Source organism: Uloborus diversus, chromosome 1, assembly GCF_026930045.1.
Source record: "Uloborus diversus isolate 005 chromosome 1, Udiv.v.3.1, whole genome shotgun sequence".
Lineage (NCBI taxonomy): Eukaryota > Metazoa > Arthropoda > Arachnida > Araneae > Uloboridae > Uloborus > Uloborus diversus.
Window position 1 is genome coordinate 55,456,492 of NC_072731.1, and position 13,159 is coordinate 55,469,650.

The 13,159-nt window shown below is 30.9% G+C and overlaps 2 protein-coding genes across 7 annotated transcripts in view; one reads left to right on the plus strand and one right to left on the minus strand.

Moving 5' to 3' along the window:
* The window catches only part of LOC129229720 (omega-amidase NIT2-like), a 28,674-nt gene extending 15,717 nt beyond the window's left edge, over nt 1-12,957 (plus strand). The window contains exons 8-9 of one of the 2 annotated variants that reach the window (XM_054864087.1): nt 1,281-1,336; nt 1,419-3,976. In XM_054864087.1, coding sequence (XP_054720062.1) covers nt 1,281-1,336; nt 1,419-1,507 — 145 coding nt within the window. In that variant the 3' untranslated portion in view covers nt 1,508-3,976. Of the gene's footprint in view, nt 1-1,280; nt 1,337-1,418; nt 3,977-12,818 lie in introns of those variants that run through there. The other variant, XM_054864095.1, reaches the window with a different exon arrangement.
* Nucleotides 10,969-13,159, minus strand: part of LOC129229679 (PR domain zinc finger protein 10-like) — a 138,155-nt gene continuing 135,964 nt past the window's right edge. For all 5 annotated transcript variants that reach the window (XM_054864067.1, XM_054864061.1, XM_054864041.1 and 2 more), the window contains one exon: nt 10,969-12,938. In XM_054864067.1, the coding sequence (XP_054720042.1) occupies nt 12,848-12,938 (91 nt within the window). In that variant the 3' untranslated portion in view covers nt 10,969-12,847. The remainder of the gene's footprint in view (nt 12,939-13,159) is intronic.

Sequence of the window (13,159 nt, forward strand, 5' to 3'; positions counted from 1 at the left end):
ATATAAGCACACAAAAATCTGCCCTCTCTCTTTGTAATATTAGTATAGATAAGATGCAGCCTGAAAATGTCAATATACACATGGGAATGGTGAAATTTAATATGTCTAAAACAACTAAATATATAGGATTTCTTTCTAAAAAAGTTAACTTATAACAAATCAGTTAATGTTTGCAGTATAATTGGATTCTAATGTGTGGGTTTTCTTTACTAAAAATAAAGCTGAAAGTCTGAATCTTAGTCTGGATGTCTGTGACCCGCATATCGCCCAGACTGTGCTGCCAATTTAAATTTGGCACGAAATTGGTTTGTACAATAGGGGTGTGCACCTAGCAGCAAATTTCGAAAATTTGATTTTGTTCTTTTTCTATTCCAATTTTAAGAACATTTTACGGAGCAAATTATCATAACGTGGGCAAGCAAATTACTATAACATGGGTAAGCAAGTTGTCATAACTAACGTGGGCGAGCAAATTTCATAACATGGGCAAGCAAATAAACATAACAAATTGGAGAGAAATTCATCTTCCATTATTTGTAAAGATACAGGCAAACCAAATGACCCTTTAATTCTCTACTACCGGCAAAGCCGTGTGAGTACCACTAGTAGTATAATAACAGGAATTTTTTTTATATATAGATATACATTTTGTTTTCTTCAAAATTTTACTTATTTATTATTGTCAATAATAATGGCTAACATAAACAAATCCATGACTTTTAGCATTTTGCATGAACTGTATTCAGTTCAATAAAATAACTGATTGTACTACATTTTTCAGAGAAAACTGAAGCAGAGGTCAACAATTTAAACTTTTCAAATTTCAGGCTAATCTTGAAATTGAGGAAAATTACTACTTAAATAGAGTAGTAGGTATTTGGAATAGCTTTCAGAAGCTGCCTTTACATTCAAAGGAGTGGGTAGTCTTTGGAAGAGGCCTGTTGATCTTCATTCAGGATCGACTGATCAAATTGTAGTATAACTAAGATTTAACGATTTCCTCAATGTAATGATGCATTTCACTGTTCCGGATTTTGCTGCATTGAATGTTCATGCTCCTCTCTTTTTTCAGTCCCTTGACAATCCTTAAATCGGGATTATACTGTACTGATAAAAATGTTCAACCTATAACTTCCTGTCCTATCTCACTATGTTTCACATTTCATTTGCTAAGTAATCTAGAAGTTAATTAATTAAAAAATATTAATTTAACAAAATACATTTTCCTTAATTAACATAACTTAGTTTGCAGAAATGTTAGTAATATTTATTTTTTGAAGGGGCGAAGTTATGTGCAAAGCTGATGAAAAAGAAACAATATTGTATAAAGATATAGGTAAGCACATTATTTTGTAAATCCAGCATGTTTGAAAAAATGCTTTCTTTTCTTTAGAGCTAAAGTTACATTTCCTTTTCAGATCTGTCGCATGTTGATGAAGTTAGATCACAAATTCCGATTCTAAAACAACAGAGGAAGGATATATATTCCATTAACTATCATGCATGAAAAATGTGTTTTTTCCAAACCGTAAAAGCGGGTGACTATGGTACAGTTTTAGTACATTTCTGTTTGTAATTACTCAACATTCATTCGGAAAAATAAAGTTGCATTATCATTATAATTTAGAACCTGGGCTTTTGATTCTGACCCTGAACTAATTTGGAACTTTACCCACATCCCCTCCAGAGCAGTTTTTCTTTGTACTACTCTCATCCTCTCATTGCAGGTGAGAATGGTACAGTACATGTTTGAACATTTTTGTATAGGTTTTGGTGGTTTGTACCATACTCTTTTTCTCTTTTATTTTAATAGGAGAGTTGTAGATGTAAGTTATGCTGAAAATTGAACTTTGGAGAATCAGGTACATAATAAAATCAAGATAAAACAATGGCTTTATTTTCTTCATGATTTTTGGAGATGGATACCAAATACTATCTTCTTTTTCTGACTACTCCCAAACCTTACCTCGCTTCAACATTGTTGTAATCAGGGCTGTGGAGTTGGAGTCGAGGTGTCAGAGTCAGGTTGATTTTGTGGTGAAGTCTGAGTTGAAGTCGTTGAAAAACATACCGACTCTCCAACTCCGGGTTTTTTTTAATCTCTAATTTTAACTTACCCTCCTTACATTTTTTTAAAAAATTTACTATAAATGGGTTTGATTTATGTATAAAGATTTACTAATAAGACAATAATTGCAGTTGGGGCAACTAGCCGACTTCTTTATTTATTGAAAATTCATTTTCTGTAATAGGTGGTTCCGTCGACCCGCTGGTTTGCTTGTTTTTTTTAAAACTTTCTTTAACTAATAGCAGCTGTCAGCAAACGGTTTTGATGTCTAACATTTACTGTAATCACTTTCAAATAAAAATAATATATATTTTACTTCAATCTCGGTTATAAAATAGTAAAAGGAATGTATCCCTTGAGCATGTTGGGACCCGCAGCTTGGTTGAAAACTTCTGAGGTGTTCAACAAATTCAAATATGATTTACGCAAAAGCATGAATTCAAAAGATCCGATAAAATATAATCTAATGTATTTAATGCTAAAGACTGTTTCTACAATCTTGGTTCTCAATATGATTTCTTGGTTACAACACTCAATAATTGCAGTCTTCATACTAAGGTTAATTCTAAAGCAACCAATAAAAGTTAAATCAAAAATTGAGCAAAGAAGAAATATAGGTAAAACCTATTCGGGTAAAAAGCTATTCGTGAAAAAAGCTATTCGCATTTTATTTAAAATTTGCTTACGATGTACATGTACTGGGCTCTCTCGGCAATATAGCGCCCTATTTACGATTAAATTTTATATAATAAATATTTTTAAAGATTTTTAGGGGAAATTTTTTAGAGTTAAAGTATTTATATATTTTTTTATGAACTCTGAAATCAACTTGGGGCGTCACCCACCAGATGGGTGTCACCCAGGGTGGATCTCCCCTTCTCAAGAAATACTTTTGACTTTGAAAAAAACTTTTTTTCTCTCAAGTTACAGCTTTTAAAAATTAAAAGCACACAAATTGATAAGCATCTATTTGTTCAACATTAAAGGGGAGCAAATTAATCCTTTTCAATTTTTAAAAAAATGAGATTTTAAGTAATCTCATTTTAAAATTGTAACTATTGGAACATTTGATTTTTAAATTGAATTTCTATCGCTATATGTGTCTTAGGTTTACATAAAATATAATGCGAAAATTTCATAAAGAGGAATTAATATTTCAATCTCTGTTTAGAGGTTTTCCCCCTTTCAATGAATGGGGGAAATTGAAAAAACAAAATTAAAAAATAAAACAGTCGGGGTTAGAGTCGGACGTTTTAAAATCCAGGAGTCGGAGAGTCGGGCATATTCCTCCCGACACCGCAGCCCTGGTTGTAACTTCAAACTCACTTGCTTCTACACTTGTGATTTTTCCTGGATACTTTTCCCCTCGATAACCTAACTCACCCTCCAAAATTTCGACTAATTACTGTACCACACTCACCATCCAAATTGTAAACTTCACACATTTGTAACTGTAGCAACACCAAAATATATTTTTGAATGAAAATTGGAGGTTACTTTCTATATGTAATATGAAAGCTAAAGGTACTAACAAAATCGTGAATCCTTCTGCACGAAAAGTCCACCACCATAAATTTTCGAGCTACATACAAAAAAGTAGCACCAGTTGCTCCCAACAAATAAATTCAATCCCCAGGTTATTCGTCTGGCGGGCCGTTTTGACTATGATAATAACTCTCATTACCAGAGAAGTTTGCACTATTAAAACTGGGATATCCTAGAGTGCACTACGAATGCTTATTAGGTCAAAACTGGTGTTTGTATCATTTTCACCCTCCAAACCATTTTTACCCGCTCTTACGGTACTACATTTTAGAAAAAAGTGTAAATTATATATTGTAACATGAAAATAAGAGAGAGAGAAAAATCATGTAAAAGCTAAAAATTGAAGTATATATATATATTTACTTAGTACAAATAAACTATTTTCTTCTAAAAACAGGCTGTATATGACATGAATAATTATCTATTACAGAAAATGTTCAAGTACAGTGAAACTTCGGTAAGTCGATCTTTGATGAGCTGAAAACTTCGATAAGTTGAAGTGAATATTTATTCCTGTCTAACTGAATAGGAAATTAATGTTATTTATTTTCGATAAGCCGAATTCGTTGAGTCGAAATATTCAATCAGTCGAATTTTATATCACGAATGTCATCAAAACTTCCTTGCTAACGTAACTCTATTAGCCGAAATCGTGTTTTTTTTTTACTCTCCAAAAAGTATGAATAAAAAGAAAGAAATTGGCACCATTGCATTGCATAAATGCATAAAAGGCATCTAGGCAAAGGTGATCTAATGAGTCTTTGAAACCTATTACTTACACATAATTTGGGAAGGTTTTTTTCTTCTTTTCATTTTAAACTAGTTTGCTTCATTTATTTCGTAGAAACAAAAAGAAAACCCTGCACATGAGGTAAATCAAAGCTATGATTTAGTGCAACCCAAAAATTGGGATGGAAAAAATTACAAGGAGGTGTGAGTATATTCGCGATTATAGAATAATTCCTTTTTTAGTGAAAAGGGAGAAGAGGGAGGGTTACTGGTTAGAAGAGCTATTTTTCAATTTTGCAGTACTCTACAAAGCCGCTGGTCTTTCCAAGAAGTGCTTTTTTTCTTTCTTTGTTATAGAAAGCAAATGGTGCTGTTTCCATTGATTCCTGAAAATGTGAACTTAAAAATATTCTAAGAGAATATTTTAAATTTTAAGCTACCAAGAAAAAGTAGAGTTAATTGGATTACGGCGTAGCAAAGAAGGGAATTTGCATTGCCATTTGATGTGCCTCCAAATTCACAATAATTTTTTAAAAATCTTTAAAAAAAAATTTGAATTTTGACATCTGGAATTCAAATTATGTTTTTCGCAATCACGAGTGTGTGTGTGTGTGTGTGGGGGGGGATGTTGTTTGTGTGTAGGGGGAATGTGTGTGTAGGCATGTGTGTTTGTGTCTGTGTGCAGGTATGAGTGTGTGTGTAATTGTGTGTATGAGTGTTTGTGTGTGGTGGGGAATGTGTATGTCTAGGCATATGTGTTTGTGTCTGTGTGCAGGCATGAGTGTGATGAGTGTGTGGGTAGTAATGTGTGTATGAGTGTTTGTGTGTGGTGGGGAATGTGTATGTGTGTAGGTGTCTGTATGTATGCGAGTGTGTGTATGAAAGTATTTGAGTGTGTGTATGTGTTTGTATATATGTGTGTGTATGTATATGTTAAAAGTGTGTGTATGTGTTTGTATATATGTGTGTGTAGGTGTATGTATTTGTGTGTGCGCGTGTGTGTAGTTGTGTATGTATGCACGTGTGCATAGCATATGGATGCAACCTGGAGACGGTTTTCGCTATAGGAGCAGCATCGTGAGGAGCCAGTTGATGGTGATGCTGCAGAGGGTGCTGGTGGGAAAATAAAATGATAGCACATCAAAAGAGTCAAGTGAGAACAATAAACAATCGTGATTGCTCAAAAAAACATTTTGATGGGCGGTGCTAGAAAAAAAACAGACTGTAAGAAAAGCAACAGTTGCATTGCATATTTTTATGAGTTTCAGACTCTTTTGGTGTTTTAAAATTATTCTAAGTCTACTTAATGAAGGAACAAATTTCTGCTAAAAACAATGTTTGATAACAGATTTTTTTTTAACCTATCTTTTTTTTTGTAAGTAAAAATTGTTATATCCTACATAACATTATAAATTTGTTTTCAAACCTTTACTAACTCTTGAATTTATAAAATTATGTTATACTTTTAATATGTCGCCTTAGATATCCTACTGTTGTTTTGAGGCCCACAATATTATCTTGGACACATTACTCTATCACTTTTATGCTCATATTTTCATTTAAATAAGTTTCAGGGTGGTATTTTATTTTATTCAATCGATTTGTTTTCATATTCGATAAGCCTAATTTTTGATAACCTCGAATATTTTAATCATTCCCTGCAACTTTGACTTATCGAAGTTTCACTGTATTGTTTATCATGATTTTTGTTAAATTCTTAAAAACATTTCTTTTTTTGAAGTGTTAAAACCATTAAATCACTAATTAATACATCAACATTCAGAATCAGCGGCAAAAGCTTAGTGAAGCATATTTAACTGGAGAAACTGAAAGAGAAAGCGAGCATACTATAACCTGTAAATTATTTAGGTTATGCTGAATAAATTGGTGAAAAACAATTTAACGCAAAATGAACATTTTTGTCACACGTTTCAGAGCTGTAATAACTATCTTTAAACTTGAAAATAAAGTTTGTATACATGACAAAAATATGAAAATTTTGGTACTTTTCTATGTGCCAATGATTGTAGCAAACAAAACATACAGTAAAAGGATGTATTGTTGTGAGCCTGTCATAATCTCAAAACTTTAGCTTCATTTAAACTTTATACAGTGACCGCCACTTATTTAAATGAATTTTGCTCTAAAGAGCTCTTTTGCTCTCTTTTCTTCAGTAAAGCAAAAATTATAAATCATTTTTCTCAAAAAAAGTGGAATCCTACATACAATCTGAGAGAATTCAATTTAATTTCAGTCAACTAAGATGTAACACTGTTAGAAGTTTCCATTCGTTCAAAATACTCCTTCTTTGATTATTTGAAAACAAACATTGTAAAGCAATTACAAAATTCAAATATTAACTTATTTGTGCTTTGAATAAGTTATTGATTGTTGATTGCTTAGAAGGAGCAGTGATTAATTTAAATAACCTTATTTTTAAAGTCTTAAATGTTGTTTACTTTATTTATTTATTTTGATAAAAATTTCTTCCAGACTTTGCCAAAGTTCTAGAGAATTGATTGAAAAAATTTCTTGATTGCGTATTAGATGATATCATACTTAAAAACATGCCTAGAAAATAAAATAAATAAGAATGATTTTAACTTCTAAAAATTGAGCATTCTTTTAATTTGTTCAGAATGATCAATAGTTTATAATAATAATTTTCTTTCATTTTTTTTAAAATTATAAATATTGTGGATTTTGAAACTAATTTGCTACGAAATTATTTTAATGACAACTTTAGGTGACATAAACTGTTTATATCCCCCTTAGCAAATAATCTTTTTAGCACATATTTCAGAAGTTATTCAAAAAGTTGAAACTTTTCTAAGCACAAAACCCAACTTCACATAATAAGAACAGATTAAATTGCCACGAGTTCTAGTCCAAGATCCCTCTAGGCTTGACCTACCCTCATTGAGTTTCCTAAAATTTTTACCATATATGAAGAGCAAAAGTTGTAATAAATATGAAAGTAATGGTTTCTACCTCTTTCACGTGAACTTATCAGTGTTGCCAGGGTTTGAAAGGTGCCTAAAAATTAGTAACTAACCCTCATCGAGTTTCTGAAAATCATTGTCATAAATGAAGAGTAAAAGATGGAAATAACACGCTAAACTAAGGTTGTCTACCTTTTTCGGCTCCCAAATCAGGGTTGTCAGGGGATAAAAGGTTTCAATGAGGGACATGATTTACCCCTTATCGAGTTTCCGGAAATTATTGCTATAAATGAAGAGTAAAAGCCGTAAATAAAACGCTTAAGTAAGGTTGCCTACCTTTTTCCGGTACCTAAGCAGAGTTGCCAAATGCTAAAAATTGCCTAAAAATGAGTAATTTACCCTCATCGAGTTTCCAAAAATTGTTGTCATAAATGAAGATAAAAGCTGTAAAGAAACTGTTAAAGTAAGGTTGCCTACCTTTTTCGGTCCTTAACCAGGGTTGCCAGGGGCAACTCTATACCATCGGTTTTGTAATATTTTTACATACATTTTTTAAATATAACTAATGTGGAAACTCGATCTTTTACTCTTCATTTATGATAACAATTTTTGGAAACTCCATGAGGGTGAATTAAATATATTTTTAGGCACCTTTCAACCCCTGGCAACCAGACTTAAGATAAAATGAAAAGCTTTCTGCGAACACAAATCCCAACTGGAAAATTTTCTGCAAATAATTACTTTGTGAAATTCCCCTTTGAATAAAAAAATTAAATTTATATTGAAATACATGAAAAGACAGAAAAACAAAAGAAATTTCTTTAAAATATTTTTTTTTTTTGCAATAACATATAGTTTATGCTTATTTTCAACTGAAGAAAACAGCCTTAAGGGGTCACAGTACCTTTCAAGCATTTTTTTTTAAAATTAAAGTAAATGTTACATTTCTTTGAAACCATAACATGCATACTTAATTCTTAATCAATAATTTATTTTCAAAATTTAAAAATATTGCCTACTTTTTTTAAAAATTCAAAAAATTGAAGAAAATTTCAATTTTTTGAAATCTTTAAGGCTTTTTTATTTTTGCACTAATTAAAAAAAATTTTTTTTGCTAAACAATCACTATAATCATCTCTAAAAATCTGTGCATTCATTTGCTTATGAGTTTATTAGAAAATTTTCTGTGATTAATTATGTAGAAAATCAAAGTTTTTTTTTTTAAATTGGTTTTTAAAGGTTTAACATGCTCTAAACATTTGAGTAATTTATAAAATGCTTATCCAATGCCAAGGTTCGTACGCTCCTTCCAAACTCCTTCATTTAGGAAATTTTCTTAAAGGGCCCTTCAAACTCCTTCATTTTGGTTTTAACTCCCTCAAAACTCCTTCTTTTTTAGTTTAAGACTACATAATCTTCCTCTATGACAGTAACTTATAATACGTTGATTGACAACCAACTTCGTCACAAGGGCCATTTTAATGTAGTAATTTCATGCATTTGTTTTTGTTTTTTTCATAAAGATGTGATTTACAAATTGATCATAGTTAAGTCATAAAATTTGAAGGTGAAAGTTTTATTAGAAGATTAAAACATTTCATAAGTGAAGTAAAACATGCTTAAATGGTGCTTGGCTATTTTTTCAAGTTTTATGATTATTCTTTTTCCCTCCACCACACTTTCAGCAGCTAGAGTCAGGTTGTCTAATTATTATTTAAATATTTAAAACTACATAAGTAGATGTACAATATTAAGTGATTGTGTTAAAAAACAATTGCTTAGTAAATTGCAGTTAGATATTGTAAAAAGGGTCATCCACAAGTGATGTCACGCCTTGAGGAGGAGACGGGCTCATGAAGTTGAGACAAGGGGAAGAGAGAAGGTGACAAAAAGTGACATCACACAGTTGATGTAACAATGTTAAAAAAATATGACATGTAACAAGAGGACGAGTTAGGTGAAGTGTGACACTTTGTGATAAAGGGAGAAGGGGTCAAATATGTTGAAAAAAATTGTGACATCATTTTATGATAGCCCATTAGTACTCTTTCAAAATCTTATTTTACTCCTTCAAAACTCCTTCATTTTATTTCTGAAATTGAGTACGGACCCTGAATGCACAGTTTTGTCAAAGATGTTATCCCAATTGCAAAATGTATTACTTTAAAGCTGTATCTTTAATAGCAAAAAATCCACAGGGATTCTAATGACATGAAAAAACAAAAATACCATCATTGAGAAAAAGCAGTTTAAAATTTTTCTTTTGCATAAGAACACATAGCGAGCATGGCTAAAACCACTCATGACTTTTTAAATATTTGAACTAAAGCAATGAAACTTTTTCTCTGTGTTCAGAATAGGTTTTACTTTTGAAATAAGCAAAATTTTTTTTGATCGTTTCATCATTTTTGAGGTACTGCTAATGAAGCCGACCCTTTAACCATTATTTTTTGCCCAACATCAATCACATGATCATTATCATTATTTTCATTTTGTAGTAAAGAAGTTCATATAGATCTGAAACTACTGAAGTTGCTGACAAAGATAAAACATAAGGGTCATTCTCCAGAAAACGTAATTTTTGAACGCAAATATTTTTCAATTTCAAAACCTTTTGTTTTCTTTTTTTTTTCATTCTTAAAGGAAAGTGTTGCCTACTAGAAGTAACCATAAACAACGGCCCAGCTAAGTTCCAATTATTTCACTCACAAATTAAAAAATAAATAAAATAATTCCTTGTTCACAGAAAAGAAAAAAACTTATAATGTTTAAAAATAGAGGCCAATTTAATATCAAAGTAGTAATTTTGTTAATTTTGCAAACAGAGCTATTTTAATGATTATTGGGAATCTAATATTAAGCTCTTCTAATTAAAGTTTGGCTTCATTAGCAGTTATCCTTTTAGTTAAAATGAGTTAAAAATAGTATTTAGTAAATTTGAGAATATACTGGCAATGTATAATTTTGGTAGAATGCCTAAGATTGATGTATTTCCCCTCCATTAGTTATTTTCACCTCCAAAATAATAACATTGTAAAACAAACTAAAACATAATATTAAAAAATTAGTATTTGAGACGCTTGTGAAAGGAATAAATACTTTTAATTTAACAAGTTATTAAGCAACATAAACAGTCACACAAGGTGTGTGACATGACACAGAGGTGAAAATTCACATGTTGTGAACCAAAAATATGCTAAAATAAAAATTATTATTAAAAAATCATTGGCAAGTTTAAATAGATATATTTTTGATAAAATTAAAAAGCATTGTTAAATGAATTGTTCGTTAAAGTTTTTTCTGTAAAAGACGTGTGACATAAAAGTTACACTTTTTGATGACCTATGAGCTACCTACTTTTAACTTGAAAATTTTATCAAGATGTTTGATTTTGTAAACAAATCGATAAAAACAGGTACTCTTTTAAAATCAAATATTTCCGAAAAAATAAATACTTTTTTTTCTGTTAAAAAAGTGTAAAATGAATGAGGTGCAGATTATATGCTACCGCGGATCATCTGTGCTTTTTTGTGTGTAAAGTTGTTTATTTTATATAGCTTTAATGTTCTTCTTACGCGATTCAGGCAGTGTAAAATAAACAAACTCAGTCATAGTAAAAGCAGTCTCCATTCATCATCATGACATCAAAACAGTCAAATGAGAACAATAAGCAATCATGATTGCTCAAAAAAAAAAAGTATACAGTTTTGAAATATTTTATTACACTTAAAAGTAAAACATAACAAGTTGGAATTAAAATTTATGTTTCAAATTAATGATTACATTAAAATGGGTGGAAAAAATTAAAAATATTTACATAGGAAAAATGGCACAAAATAACCTTTATATCAGAATGAAATCTGGACAAATGAAAATAAATATTAACATATAAGCTGCCATACTAAATGTATAACTATTCTATATTATATAACGACATATATACAATCACATATTTAATATGTAAAGAAGCTTAAATAAATTTTTGGTGTAATTGGCAGTGTGCAATTAAGATAAAAACAATTGTTTGGGCTTTAGAGGCTGAAACATTCCATGACAGTGATATGAACTTTGCCTTTTGAAGAAGTTAAGTATTTAAAAATTGTGAAAGATGTCAGAAAAAAGTGCAACAGTTATTTCATTTAAATTTTAAACAGGAAAATAGATTAGAGATAGTATAGCCTAATGGTTATTCTGTAAAGTGCAGTACAATCAATAAATAAAATGCTTAAATACATGAACGTAGATTTGCTATATGAACTTGAAAAGTCCCAGCCGCGATAAAAATAGAATTTATATATAATACTTTATACAACTCTCTCAAATCTATTTTTTTCTCTAAATAAATGCAACATACTTGATTTCAAAAAATTAGTAGTAAGCATTCTAATCACTTTTTAAGTCTAAAATATTTGGGAAGTACACATTTTAAAACATGTAACATTTGAAATATGACAATGAATTAATGTCAGTAAACAATACACACATCAAGTGTTCTTAAAATTTTGCTTTCTTATGAAGCTCAATAGATAGGTAATCATAAATTCGAAAATAGCTCTTAAATACATTTTTACAATTTGAAGTTGATTTTATCTTCAATATCTGTACAATTCATTTTTACATTAATTTCCAGTATTTTTACGAAGTGAAACATAAGTTTAAGTAAAGTTTTCAAACTTCATGATGAAACAAACCAAAACAATGTAAGGAATCGAAGATCAGTATGTCACACTTAAAAGTTGTTAAATTACACACATATTCAACAGAAAATTTAAATCCATTTTTAAGTAAATTACATAATATATATATATTTTTTAATTCTGATTGTTCATATACAAATATACAGGTAAAATGCTATCAACAATGAATATGCTTTTTACAACAGAAAATGAAATTGTGCTTTCACAGCGAGTGATGTACAGTGAACCTAAGTAACAAGTGACTAGCCAGAAAAGTCTGACAGTATACAACATTCAAATACCATCTACTCAACAAAAGCTTTATCCAGCAAACCAAATAAGCAAATTCAACACACAGTCAACATCAAGAAAGCACATCACATTCCAAAACTAAGTATTACGAAAGGCAAGCAGTTTCCACCGAAGTGAGGAAAAAAATGGCACGAAGTGGTTCTTTGAAAAGCAATATAGCAACCACCCTAGCTTGCAAATGTCAACTAGCTATCACAACGTTTAAAAGGTTCAAAAAGGGGGATGGAACATTAAAATCTTTGGTTAGGTTGGACAAACACACAGCCTATAATAATTAAGTTGTATGGAACCGAATGGAGACATTGGTTCCTTTCATAAAATCTCAACATGAACCCACAACTGACACAGCCCAGCAAGGTAATGCTAGATGGGCATTCAAACAAGACAGGCATCATGCCCCTGTCCCCTATTTTCTACTACTCCCAAAATGACTTCAACAATGGCTCCTCCTCAACAGCAGTGTGCTCTCACTACAATGTGCAATGGTGCAAGCCCATCAAGGCTGCAGCCATACAAATGGCACTAATTTTTTTTTTTTTTTTTCAGATTTTCCAATAGCGTCAGCCCAGAGGTGTTCATCGAGCTGGATAGTTGCTCAGACTCGTCGTCACAGCTGCTGGCCACGATCGAGAGACAGAAGTCACCACAACAGCTAGCTGTTGTGGACTAAAAGAAAGGAGAAAAAATATGTAAAATAATGTCCATGATTGTAACATGCATACAAATTATAATTACTTTATTGCACTCAAGTTCTAATCAGCGCTTAATTTTTATTAAAAAAAAGAGCCTCATATCTGAAACTATAAATTTTGGATCCTCCACACAAAAAATCAGTAGAGACTACACTCGTAAACTGGATTGACTCAAAAACAAAGACTGTTTGCGTT